At 35.8% G+C, this 12233-nt stretch overlaps 2 protein-coding genes across 2 annotated transcripts in view; one reads left to right on the plus strand and one right to left on the minus strand.

Moving 5' to 3' along the window:
* The first annotated feature begins 1392 nt into the window (after window positions 1-1392).
* On the plus strand, window positions 1393-10623 carry hcls1 (hematopoietic cell-specific Lyn substrate 1). Its single transcript, XM_051107602.1, is given in 18 exon segments — window positions 1393-1541; window positions 2192-2275; window positions 2419-2492; window positions 2858-2987; window positions 3941-4012; window positions 4014-4052; window positions 4169-4223; window positions 4324-4434; window positions 4528-4638; window positions 5042-5058; window positions 5060-5153; window positions 5505-5560; window positions 6330-6399; window positions 6550-6698; window positions 6879-7088; window positions 7991-8144; window positions 8713-8787; window positions 8913-10623. Coding segments are annotated over 17 exon segments (1635 nt in total). The 5' UTR covers window positions 1393-1541; the 3' UTR covers window positions 9047-10623.
* llph (LLP homolog, long-term synaptic facilitation factor) overlaps window positions 10620-12233 on the minus strand; it is a 2452-nt gene continuing 838 nt past the window's right edge. Inside the window, exons 2-3 of the mRNA XM_051107606.1 lie at window positions 11232-11453; window positions 10620-11144 (exon numbers count right to left, since the gene is read on the minus strand). Of these exons, the coding sequence (XP_050963563.1) occupies window positions 10978-11144; window positions 11232-11442 (378 nt within the window). The 5' untranslated portion in view covers window positions 11443-11453 and the 3' untranslated portion in view covers window positions 10620-10977. The remainder of the gene's footprint in view (window positions 11145-11231; window positions 11454-12233) is intronic.

Raw genomic sequence — 12233 nt, forward strand, 5'->3', positions numbered from 1 at the left:
GATCATTCTGAGGATAAATACAGATTTCAAACATAACAAGAAGTAGTTTAATAGCTATGATACTGGTTTTGAAATCAAATGTTCACTTAGTTATGACATGAAACACTGGCATCTAACAATGCCTTGGAAAAATCTTAAAAAGTAAATATATGCATAAATGTGTCCTATTCTCTGTCTTAAACTCTGTGTCTCATTTTAAAGCAGTCAATGCAATTTATAAAAGAAGTCAATTAAATCTGTGTGTGTGTGTGTGTGTGTGTGTACTTGTTCTTGCTACATTGTGGGGACCAAGTGTCCCCACAAGGATAGTAAAACCTGAAATTTTTGACATGGCCGGTCCCCACAATGTAGAAAAAATGATTAAAAACAGTAAATTATGTTTATTTGAAAATGTAATGATGCAAACATGTTTTCTGGAAGGGCTAGGGTTAGGGTTAGGGTTGGATTAGGGGATAAACAATATTGTTTGGTCAGTATAAATATATGGAAGTCTATGGAAAGTCCCCACAATTCACAAAAACAAACATGCGTGTGTGTGTGTGTGTACTTGTTCTTGCTACATTGTGGGGACCAAATGTCCCCACAAGGATAGTAAAATCTGAAATTTTTGACATGGCCGGTCCCCACAATGTAAAAAAAAAAAGATTAAAAATAGTAAATTATGCTTATTTGAAAGTGTAACAATGCAAACATGTTTTCTGTAAGGGGTAGGTTTAGGGTTAGGGTTGGGTTAGGGGATAGACAATATTGTTTGGTCAGTATAAAAACTATAGAAGTCTATGGAAAGTCCCCACAATTCACAAAAAACAAACGTGTGTGTGTGTGTATCTGGTATTTTTCACGTTATGGGGACCAAATGTCCCCACAAGGATAGTAATACCAGTAGGGACATTTATTAGGTCCCCATGAGGAAACAGGCTTATAAATCATGCAGAATGAGTATTTTTCAGAAAGTAAAACTGTGCACAGTCTTGTTTGAGAGCTAGGTTTAGGTGTAGGGCGATAGAATATACGGTTTGTACAGTACAAAAACCATTACACCTATGGAATGTCCCCATAAAACATGGACAAGGTGTGTAAAAAAAAAAATGTGGATGTGTCCCCCTTAACATTTTCAAAAGTAATTACAGGTACGTTTATTTTGTAATTAAATTACGTAATTCCGTTACATGTAACTAGTTACTCCCCCAAAACTTTCTAGGAACGACCCAAAACGCAACCACCAAAGCAATTCCACAGCAGCCACAACAACATATGTTTTAGAAATACATGCAAGACTCATAAAAAATGTAATCCTACTTATATTACATATTAATTAATCAGTATTTTGAGGCCTTGCATCAAATATAAAAATCAAGATTAGTTTGTAAGTGTAAATGCACAGGTGGGATTCGGCTGCGCGTGAACGCGCGTTTGACGCCTCTTCTGCAGTGGCGGCGCGCATTCGAGCGCAGGTCTGGTGTCTGCCGTTTGTCTCCCACTGACATTGATACTTATACAGTACTTAACGGATAAAAAGCCGAAGAAAAAAGCATTATAAAGTGAGTAACCCTTGTAATCTTGCTCATATTGTTAATACTGATGCATATAGAAAAACGCAACTGCTTTTAAGCAGGAAGTGGTTGATGCATCGCGAGTTGCTTAAACTTTTTTCGTTGCAGGAAGTCAAATTGATATATTTCTTTACATTATCTGTAACGTTACTGAACTTGCATTACAGTGTTTATGATCTTGATTATCGTTGAAATTACAGTGAAAAGCTTTTTTTTTTAGTCGTGAACTTGTAAACATTTCTATCTGATGTTCTAGATTAGAAAAATGAGGAACTTGCAAAATGCAGTAAAACTTCAAACACTTGTTTTTTTTTTATGAAGACATTTTAGGTAAACGAAAATGTAACGTTAGTTTTGGTTTTCCATAAAACCTAAATTGTGTGAAATAACAGCATAAAGCTGTGATCCTGATTTTTTACAATTTTAACAAAACTTCACGGCTGTCGTAGAATAGGCAGCTTGACAGTTTTACTACATTATAGTTAGTCATTTAGTGATACATCTATTCATACATCATATCTGTAAATATTTGTATTTGTTTACTGATGCATTTAGAGCATAGTGCATTTAAAAACTCAATAGTATGCACATCAGGAACTGTAAAATGAGGCATGAAATCTGTTTCTCTCTTGCTATAGATGTGGAAATCTGTGGTGGGGCATGATGTTAATGTGAAGGTTGAATCGGAGGGGGACGACTGGGAAACAGATCCAAATTTTGAGGTAAGCAGACCTGCAAGTAACTGCAAATTAACTACTCTAAACAAATCATTTAAAGTTAAATGTTCCTAAAACACAACATGTTTTATTAATTTTAGTTCATTAATCATTACTGTTTTATAAATAAAAATATATCTGTGTATCAGAATGATGTATCAGAGCAGGAGCAGAGATGGGGTTCCAGAACCATAGAAGGATCAGGCCGAAAAGAACACATCAGGTAACCGTTAATAAACATACAGATGCTACATGTTATAGAAAAGTTGAAAAGATCTACAGATTTTCAATAATATATCAGACTGGTTTAATGCCACCATGCTGCATTGAACTGAAAGCACTGTGAAGAGCGTCACTCTTTGCGGAGAGGAAATAGGAAGTAGAAATGCTGCCGACTTGAGTTGCATTTCCAAATATGGACTGATAAGTTCAAGCTTACGTTGTGTCATAAGCGGAATAAGATGTTGCACTGACACATAAATAGCGGCAACATAACAAATGCATAAAGTTGAGTGCATTACAAAAGTACCACATTCCATGGTAATATGCAACATGTAGTAACATGCATGTGCCTGTGTTTGTGTATAGCATTGCAGACCTCAGGCAGAATGTGTCCCGGGAACATGAGGTGGTTAAGAAGAAAGAACTGGACCAGGGCCCGAAAGCTTCTTACGGCTATGGAGGGAAATTCGGAGTTGAGAAAGACAGAATGGACAAGGTTAGAATCAAAAGAACAGGGCAAAATATAAGGTGAAAAAGGTTTTGACTGGCTAAATCAAGTCATTTCAATAGACCAAATTGGAGTAGACGTCACAGTTACGTCACATGCAGCTGAGCGTGCATTGTAATAGCAGAAAAACACTGGTAACAAGTGGAGGGAACGGGGTAAAATCAATGGAATAAGAGAAAAACGTATTGTGCCTTTGGATGTCAGAATCTAAATGCTAATAATTTTTATAGAACTTAATCATCAAAGATGCCATTTGAAGCTAAACACAGATATTTAAACGGACTATGGATGAAACATGCTATGATTACTCTACTTTTAAAGCATAAATTTGATTTCAACAATAGGTCTATATAATATTCACATATGCAGTTCATATTAGCCCTCCAGTTGAAATTTGCATATGAAATACTATTTAAAACTATAACATTTTACTTCAAATTGACCTTTTTTATCTCTTTTTTTCCCTCACAAATGCAAGTTTATATCTCCTAGTTTGGATTGCATAGTTTGATTTGACTCAACAATAGCAAGTTTGTCAATTTTGAGGAAAAAAGCCAGAAGTGCGGGATATAAACTTATGATTCTGAGCCAAGAAGAAAGGAGAGAATTACTTATCAGATTTTACTTATCGGAATTGTGAGAATAAAGACAGGTTTTTCAAATATAACCTCAAACGTACCTTTTTTTCCATAGAATGCTAGTTTAAAGCTGTTATTTTCTGCCACCAGCTAGGCTTCACCCACAAAAAAACTTTTTTTTTTACTAAATTTTACCAAATATTCTGCCTCTTAAATCTAAAAAAAAAACAGAGTGCAAACTCCACATATATGAATATTCAGTACTTGCTGTGTCAAAAAAACAAACAAAAAAAAAAACATGACAATGGCACCAAACGCTATTGGTTTGATGATTTTAATAAAAGATGTGTTGAATTTTCCCAGGGTGCTTTAGGACACAGCTATGTGGCGGACGTAGAAAAGCACTCATCCCAGACAGATGCAGCAAAGGGTTTCGGGGGGGAAATTCGGTGTGCAGAAGGACCGTGTGGACAAGGTTAGAAACTCCCTCACTATCCTACACTTGATTAATAATTGAATAAATGTGATTGTATGATAAATAAATTGATTTTTGTTTTGTATTCTTTGCCTTCAATCATTGATTAACTACAGTCTGCCATGAACTACGATTATAAGAGTGAGGTACAGCAGCATGAATCTCAGAAAGGTACTTACACATTCAAACATCTCAAATCCAGAAGTTCAGCCTCTATGCATCTTCTCTATTTTTCCATGCTTTATGTAATAATCACTTCTTTGTTCATAAGATTATGCTAAAGGTTTTGGTGGCAAGTACGGTGTGCAGAAAGAGAGGGTTGACAAGGCCGCAGTGGGTTACGACTACAAAGGCGAGACTGAGAAACATCAGTCACAGAAAGGTAATTTCAGTCTCCTACATCCTGGTCCTTAATCCATGTTTTGGTAGAAGAATAGTTTTTAAAGCATAATTCTGTTTTCTAAACATCTCACAGACTACGCAAAAGGCTTTGGGGGGAAGTATGGTGTGGAGAAAGAAAAGGTTGACAAAGCCGCAGTGGGCTATGACTACAAAGGAGAAACAGAGAAACATCAGTCACAGAAAGGTAATTTCAATCTCCAACATCCTGGTCCTCAATCCTTATCCATATTTTTCCTCAACACGGAAGTAAGCCTATGGGTGAGACTTATCTGCTATAGGGAAACATCGAGAAGAATAACAACGTGCAGTAAACGATAAAACTATTTGCACTACAAACCAGTGTGCTCATAATTAAGATAATACATTAAAATAATATGGCAAGACACAACAATTTGCAATATCAAGCAGCAAAACGAGCTGCGTTGTATAGCTAAAAATAGCTGGACGCGAATGAGACCTGAAGCCACACCCATAAAATTTACATATGGCCGCGGTCACTATTGCAAGAAGCAAAAGGTGGATATTTGCATCTTTTTTTGTGGAATAACAGTTTAAAAGCATAATTCTGTTTTATAAACATCTCACAGACTATGCAAAAGGCTTCGGGGGGAAAATATGGAGTCGAAAAAGAAAAGGTTGACAAGGCTGCTTTGGGTTACGACTACAAAGGAGAAACTGAGAAGCATCAGTCACAAAAAGGTACCGTGAATATTTCCTGAGATCACTTGATTAATGAGGAACACTTTCAAAACCCGTCTTCATGTTTATTCTGATGTGTTTTTTTAATGATTATGTAGCGTAAGGCTGCGTTAGTGTCATAACCTGGCATCTGCCCCTGAATCAGTGTCCTTTGAGGGCTTTGGGAACTTAGTGGCTTGTTGACTTCCTTATTTGAGGATTTGGCTTTAGAAATAAGGAAACTGTTTTGTTTTCTTTCGTTTTCTAATATTAGTTGACTAGAAAAATTAGCTTATCGACCCATTGATCATTTACTGTATTTTTTCAATGGCCTTAGTGGCTAGGTTGTAATATTCTTATAATTTATTTCAGATTATGCAAAGGGTTTTGGAGGACGATATGGTGTTGAAGCAGATCGCATGGATAAGGTACATTTCACAGAACTGTATAGCCATTATTATGGAAGTTTTTGAAGTTTGTGTTTAATTGTCAGATAATGTTTACAATAAAGTCGCAACTATGCAACTACTACAGAAGGTTCAAATGCTCACTGATGCTCCAGAAGGAAACACTATGCATTAAGAGCCAGGGGTGTAAACTTTTGAACAGAATAAAGATGTGTACATTTTTCTTATTTTGCCTAAATATCATATATTTTTTTTATTTAATACTGCCCTTCAGAAGCTACAGAAGATACTTACATGCTTACCAGAAGACACAATAAGTAAAATTTACCCTGATCTTCAAATTCCAAAAGTTTTCACCCCCTGGCTCCTAATGCGTTGTTTTTCCTTCTGAAGCATCAGTGAGCGTTTGAACCTTCTGCAATAGTTGCATATGAGTCCCTCAGTTGTCCTCAGTGTGAAAAGATGGATCTCAAAATCATACGGTCATTGTTGGAAAGGGTTCAGTACACAAAAATGCTGAATAACAAAAGATTTTCTGACGAAGAGCGGCCAGTTTAACTGTTCAGGACAAACAAGGGACTCATGAACAACTACAGTATTAAGAATCAAGTGTATGTAAACTTTTGAACGGGGTAATTTTATAAATTACTGTCATATATTTTGTGTTTGTTTTTGTGAGGCAATGAACTGTGAGGCAGAAACAAGATTCCATACATTATTCATTTGGTTTGCAGCAAATATTTGATAGTTTCCCAGTGAATATGCTTTTTTTTTTTTTTTTTTCTCATAGAGTGCAGCTTCATTCAGTGATATGGAGTCACCATCATCATCTTATGAAAAGCCTCAGGCTTTCGAGGCCTGTGAGTGTTTGCTGTACAAGTCTATGGAAATGTTACATTTGAATTGATTGCTTTGTGAATACTATTGCAATGGCATTCATACATTTGATTGGTTGAGAGTCCATATACTTTTTAGGCACTTACTTACTTGTGTCTTCTTGGTGTTTATAGCAAGTGCAGGAGCTGGAAACCTTAAGGCTCGATTTGAGAACATGGCGAAGGCCTCAGATGAGGAGAACAGAAAGAGAGCAGAGGAGGAGAAAGCTAGAAGACTCGCTCGAGAGAAGAGAGAAAAGGAAGAGGCACAACGCAAACAGGAGGTTCATACTTGTGTTTATAACCACACACACATACACACACACATATATATATATAGATATGCTCGCTGCACTTTTAATAGAAATGCATAACAACAGTAGATAACCCACCCACCCACACACGCTTTTTTTTTTGTATACACTAATAAGCACTTTGTAATGCTGGCCATCTTCTTTCTAAAGGAGCGAAGCAGGCATGAAGAGGAGGAAGAGGATCAAAGACCGCCACCTGTGCCAGCATCCCAAAAACCCCCACCTGTGCCAGCATCCCAAAAACCCCCACCTGTGCCAGAATCCCAAAAACCCCCACCTGTGCCAGAATCCCCAAAACCCCAAGAGACATTCAGAAAACTGCCTGAAATTCCCAGAGATGATTCAGAGGAAGAAGCTCAGGCAAGAACATTTGTGTTGTATCTTCACCGCTCATTTAAAGAAAAGAATTTGATGCATTTTTTTAAGGGAGAATTTCACGTCCAGAATAAAAATCTCCTGATAATTTACTCACCCTCATGTCATCCAATATGTTCATGTCTTTTGTCTTCGGTTGCACAGAAATGAAGGTTTTTGAGGAAAACATTCCAGGATTTTTCTCTATATAGTGGACCTCAATGGGAGCCAGTGGGTTGAAGGTCCAAATTGCAGTTTGCAGTTAAAAAATGACCAATCGTTTCACTAGATAAGACCCTTATTCTTCATCTGGGATCATGCGGAGCCCTTTAAAGCTGAATTGGAAATGCAATTTGGACCTTCAACCTGTTGGCCACCATTGAAGTCCACTATATGGAGAAAAATCCTGATGGTTTCCTCCGAAGTCTTAATTTCTTTGTGACTGAAGACAAAAAGACATGAACGTCTTGGATGACTTGGAGCGAGTAAATTATCAGGAAGTGAACTTCTCCTTTAAGTTACACAAATGCAGAATATTACCACGTTAACTCAAGTGTTATTAGAACTATCACTATTATTTTTGCTTATAACTGTATTGTCCTGCTGACATGAATGATAAGCTCAAATAATGTGACTTGATTTGCACTGAGGAAGAGACTTGAGTCATATCTAAGAAGTAAAATGATAAAAATTTGACTTGAATCAGTGAGCAACAACCCAAAACGCCCTTGAAATCAGAAATATTGCTACTTAGAACCACATAGCAGTGCTTCAGATTGTCTTTTCAAATGTAGATTAGTTGTTGATTCTTCTGTACCCTTTTGTTTAAGGACAAGTAATGAGCTTTCAGTCATTTTAAGCACATATACTAAGTGAATTGATCATCAGCTGCTTGGTGTGTGTTTTAGGTAGAGGATCAGCCTGAATACGAGGAGCCGCCATTACTGCCACCCCGCTCAGATGACTTGATGGAAGAGGAGGACCAAACTTATGCTGAATGTGAACCTCCCCCCATACCTCAGGAAGAAGATTATGAGGATATTGGCTCATATGCTACTGGAGGTTTGATACAAACACATAGACAGTTGTGACCCTGGACCACAAAACCAGTCTTAAGTAGCACGGGTATATTTGTAGCAATAGCCAACAATACATTGTATGGGTCAACATTATCGATTTTTCTTTTTCTGCCAAACATTATTAGGATATTAAAGTAAAGATCATATTCCTTAAAGATATTTAGTAAATTTCCTACCGTAAATATATCAAAAGTTAAGTTTTGATTAGTAATATGCATTGCTAAGAACTTCATTTGGACAACAAAGCGATTTTGTCAGTATTTTAATTTTTTTGCACCCTCAGATTCCAGATTTTCAAATAGTTGTCTCCAAATATTGTCCTATCCTAATAAACCATGTGTCAACGGAAAGCTTATTTATTCAGCTTTTAGGTCTCACTTTCGAAAAATTGACCCTTATGAATGGTTTTGTGGTCTAGGTTCACATGTGTTCACTGTGGAAATCAAAGCCAAAGCCACATTATGAAAAAGTAGATGGGTTTAATTATAACAGCTATAAATATTTGTGATTGCTGACAGCTGTAATTCCTCATTTTTTTATGGCTTCTGCAGCAGCTGTTGATAATGATTATGAAGATCTGAGTGGGGCAGGACAAACAGCCACAGCCCTTTATGACTACCAAGGAGGTACGTACAACCATTACAGCCCACAGCAACTTATAGATACCTCATTGATATTGTATTTTATTAAACTGAGTTGAGTTTTTAATTCAATCTGTTGTGTATCATGAATATTGATCGTACTTTTGCAGAGGCCAGTGATGAGATCTCCTTCATGCCAGGGGACATCATCGCTAACATTGAGATGGTGGATGAGGGTTGGTGGAAAGGAACGTGTCATGGTCGCACAGGCCTGTTTCCTGCCACTTTTGTGGAGCTTAATTAGTTGCTAATAATCAGTGATCAAATTTATGTTTATTAGCCAATTGCAGAACCTATTGCATTTTTTTATGACATACAAGTGCAATATACTAACATGTACAGAATGAAAATTTAAATTAGGCTAGAAAATTAGTTCTTTTTGATTGTTTTAATGAGCCTGATCTATTAGCTGAAAAAAAAACATTCAGTACACATAGTTAGTATCCAAATAACATTGACATTAATATTTTTTTTCTATTAACATATTAGTTTAAAAAATATGATTATATACGCTACCGTTCAAATGTTTGGGGTCTGTAAGATTTTATAATGTTTTGAAAGTCTCTTTTGCACACCAAAGCTGCATTTATTTGATCAAATATACAGTAATATTGTGAAATATTATTACACTTTGTTTTGTACTTGAATACATTTAAAAATGATTTTTTAACAGTCATTACTCAAGTGTCACATGGTCCTTTAGAAATCATTCTAATATGCTGATTTGGTGCTTGAAAAGCATTTTATATTATCAGTGTTCAAAACAACAAAAACAGTGGTGATATTCTTTTTTTCAGGATTCTTTGATAAATAGTAAGTTCATAAGAACAGCATTTATTAGAAACCTTGTGACATTTATGTTTTTCTGATCAATTTAATGCATCCTTTCTGAATTACAGTATTTATGTTTTTTAAAAATTACTGGCCCCAGACTTTTGAACGTTAGAATGTGTATAACAAAACATTAAATAAATGTTTAACTAGTCACAAATGTGACCCTGGACCACAAAACTAGTCATAAGTCGCACAAGTATATTTGTAGCAATAGCTAACAATACATTGAATGGGTCAAAATTGTCGATTTTTATGGCAAAAATCATTAGAATATTAAGTAAAGATCATGTTTAATGAAGATATTTTGTAAATTTCCTACCGTAAATATATAAAAACTAAATTTTTAATTAGTAATATGCCTTGCTTAAGAACTTGGACAAGTTTAAAGCTTTAAAGGTTTTCTCAATATTTAGATTTTTTTGCACCTTTGCACATTTTCAAATAGTTGTATCTCTGATAAATATTGTCCTATCCTAAACAAACCATACATCAGTGGAAAGTTTATTTATTCAGCTTTCAGATGATGAAAAATGACTTTTATGATTGGTTTTGTGGTCCTGGGTCACAAATTTCAGTTACTTTAGTTAATTTCCAGTCCTACAATATTGAAAATGGATTTTTAAAAGTGCAAATATTCCATGTAATCTCTAATAATGGGATGTCAGTATTACATGGAGAATCATTACAAAGTAATTATGAAATGCTGTTAATAGTTTTAAATGAGAAATTATACATCAATTATCATTTTTCTTCATTTTTATCATGTTGCTCTACATCAACATTATGCATGGAATATAAAGATTTACAAATGTTCTAATATTTGAAGTTGTTTGCTGTGTTTAAAATTGCAATTATAAAGATTTTGGGTTGTTGCGGAGAGAGATTTTATGCAAAAGTACACCATGCTGCCACTGGCTTATGCTTGTTTCTATTGACTCGATGTTGTGCATTTTGTTGACCACAAAATAAAACTAAATCCCACAGAAAGGTATATTTGATTTATTAAGAAAAAAAAGCTCATCCATAATTATTCTGCCAGCAAAAAAATACCTAATACTTAACATCAAAGTAACGCAGACCCACAGATTGAGAGGCTGAAGTGGAGAGGAAAAAAATGTATATTAGCTAGTGAAAAACCTCGATCACAATGTTGAATCCCATTACATCACATTCTCAACGAGAAGCTACATGTCTCTCATTAATAGTTCGTCATTACAAGTATTTTTCTGCACAAGGTTGCATAAACAGTCCATGTACGAACTGTACATGAAAAAGATGCACAGCAAGGCTCCAGTACAGCTGTGACAGGAATAATGTCCGTGCACAAGCAGATCAGTTCATCTACCAGGCGAGCCCCTTCTTTAGCTTAGGTTTTCCTTTTTTAGCCACACGTTTGGCTTTCAGTTTCTTCATTTGCCTTTGGTTCATCCAGACCGGATACCGTCCTTGATCATCCAACATTGTCTTTTTATTGCGTTTAGTGTCTAAGTCCATCTTTCCACCATCAGCTGCAAAGCAACAACAGACCGGCATTTAATATGGTAAAACACACAATATATATAACCCAAATTGCTATAGTTTCTACAAAAGCTCACCTTCTTCTTGCATCTCAACATCTTCTGGCTTCTCCTTCACTTTCTCAGGAGGCACCACGGTGGCGACCTCAGCGACATCTTTCATACTGATCTCGCCTTTCTCTCCCTGACCCAGCACTGCTTTGAGCCGGGCCAGTTCTTTGGGTGCATTTTTCTTTCTTTTCTCCGCCCTCATCTTTCTCCTCCTCTTGCTGCGCAAACTCTTTGCCATCCTGATGGAAACTAAAGAGAGAAGACAAAAATGAAATCACTAAAAGATATTACAAAAAACAGCTCTGTGTCTATATATTCCTCCTACACTGTAAAAAATAAAAAACACAATTTGTTGAGTCAACTTAAAATAATTTGTAACCTGGCCTTAAAATTAAGTTCAGTCAACTAAAAGAAGTTTATTCAACTTTAAATATTAAGTTGTACTAAGTAACAATTAAGATATTTGTGTTTGCTTAACTTAACAGATGGGTAAGTAAAGTTGAAGTTGATTCAACTCAAATATCTAAGTTGTCACTTACTATAATTTATCATTTCAAGTTGAATAAACTTTTTTTTGAGTTGACTGAACTTAAAATTTTAAGGCAGCCGGGTTACAAATTATTTTAAGTTGACTCAACAAATTGTTTTTTTTACAGATATTTCCACATTTGCCATAACCATTTTGGGTGTCTACCTCATTAAACGCCTGATTAAAGGAAAAGTCCACTTCCAAAACAAAGATCCACATTAAAAGTATGCACTCACCCCCTTGTCATCCAAGATATTCACGTCTTTCTTTAGTCGTAAAGAAATTGTTTTTTGAGGAAAACATTTCAGGATTTTTCTCCATATAATGGACTGCTATGGTGCCCCGATTTTGAACTTCTAAAATGCAGTTCAAATGCGGCTTCAAACGATCCCAAATGCGGTTGTAAAGAATCCCAGCCGAGGAAGAAGGGTCTTCGTATTTTCTCCCTCAACTTTAAAAAACATTTCAAAATCATCCTACATCGCTGCAGAAGTACCGAC

Source organism: Labeo rohita, chromosome 4 (genome assembly GCF_022985175.1).
Source record: "Labeo rohita strain BAU-BD-2019 chromosome 4, IGBB_LRoh.1.0, whole genome shotgun sequence".
Lineage (NCBI taxonomy): Eukaryota > Metazoa > Chordata > Actinopteri > Cypriniformes > Cyprinidae > Labeo > Labeo rohita.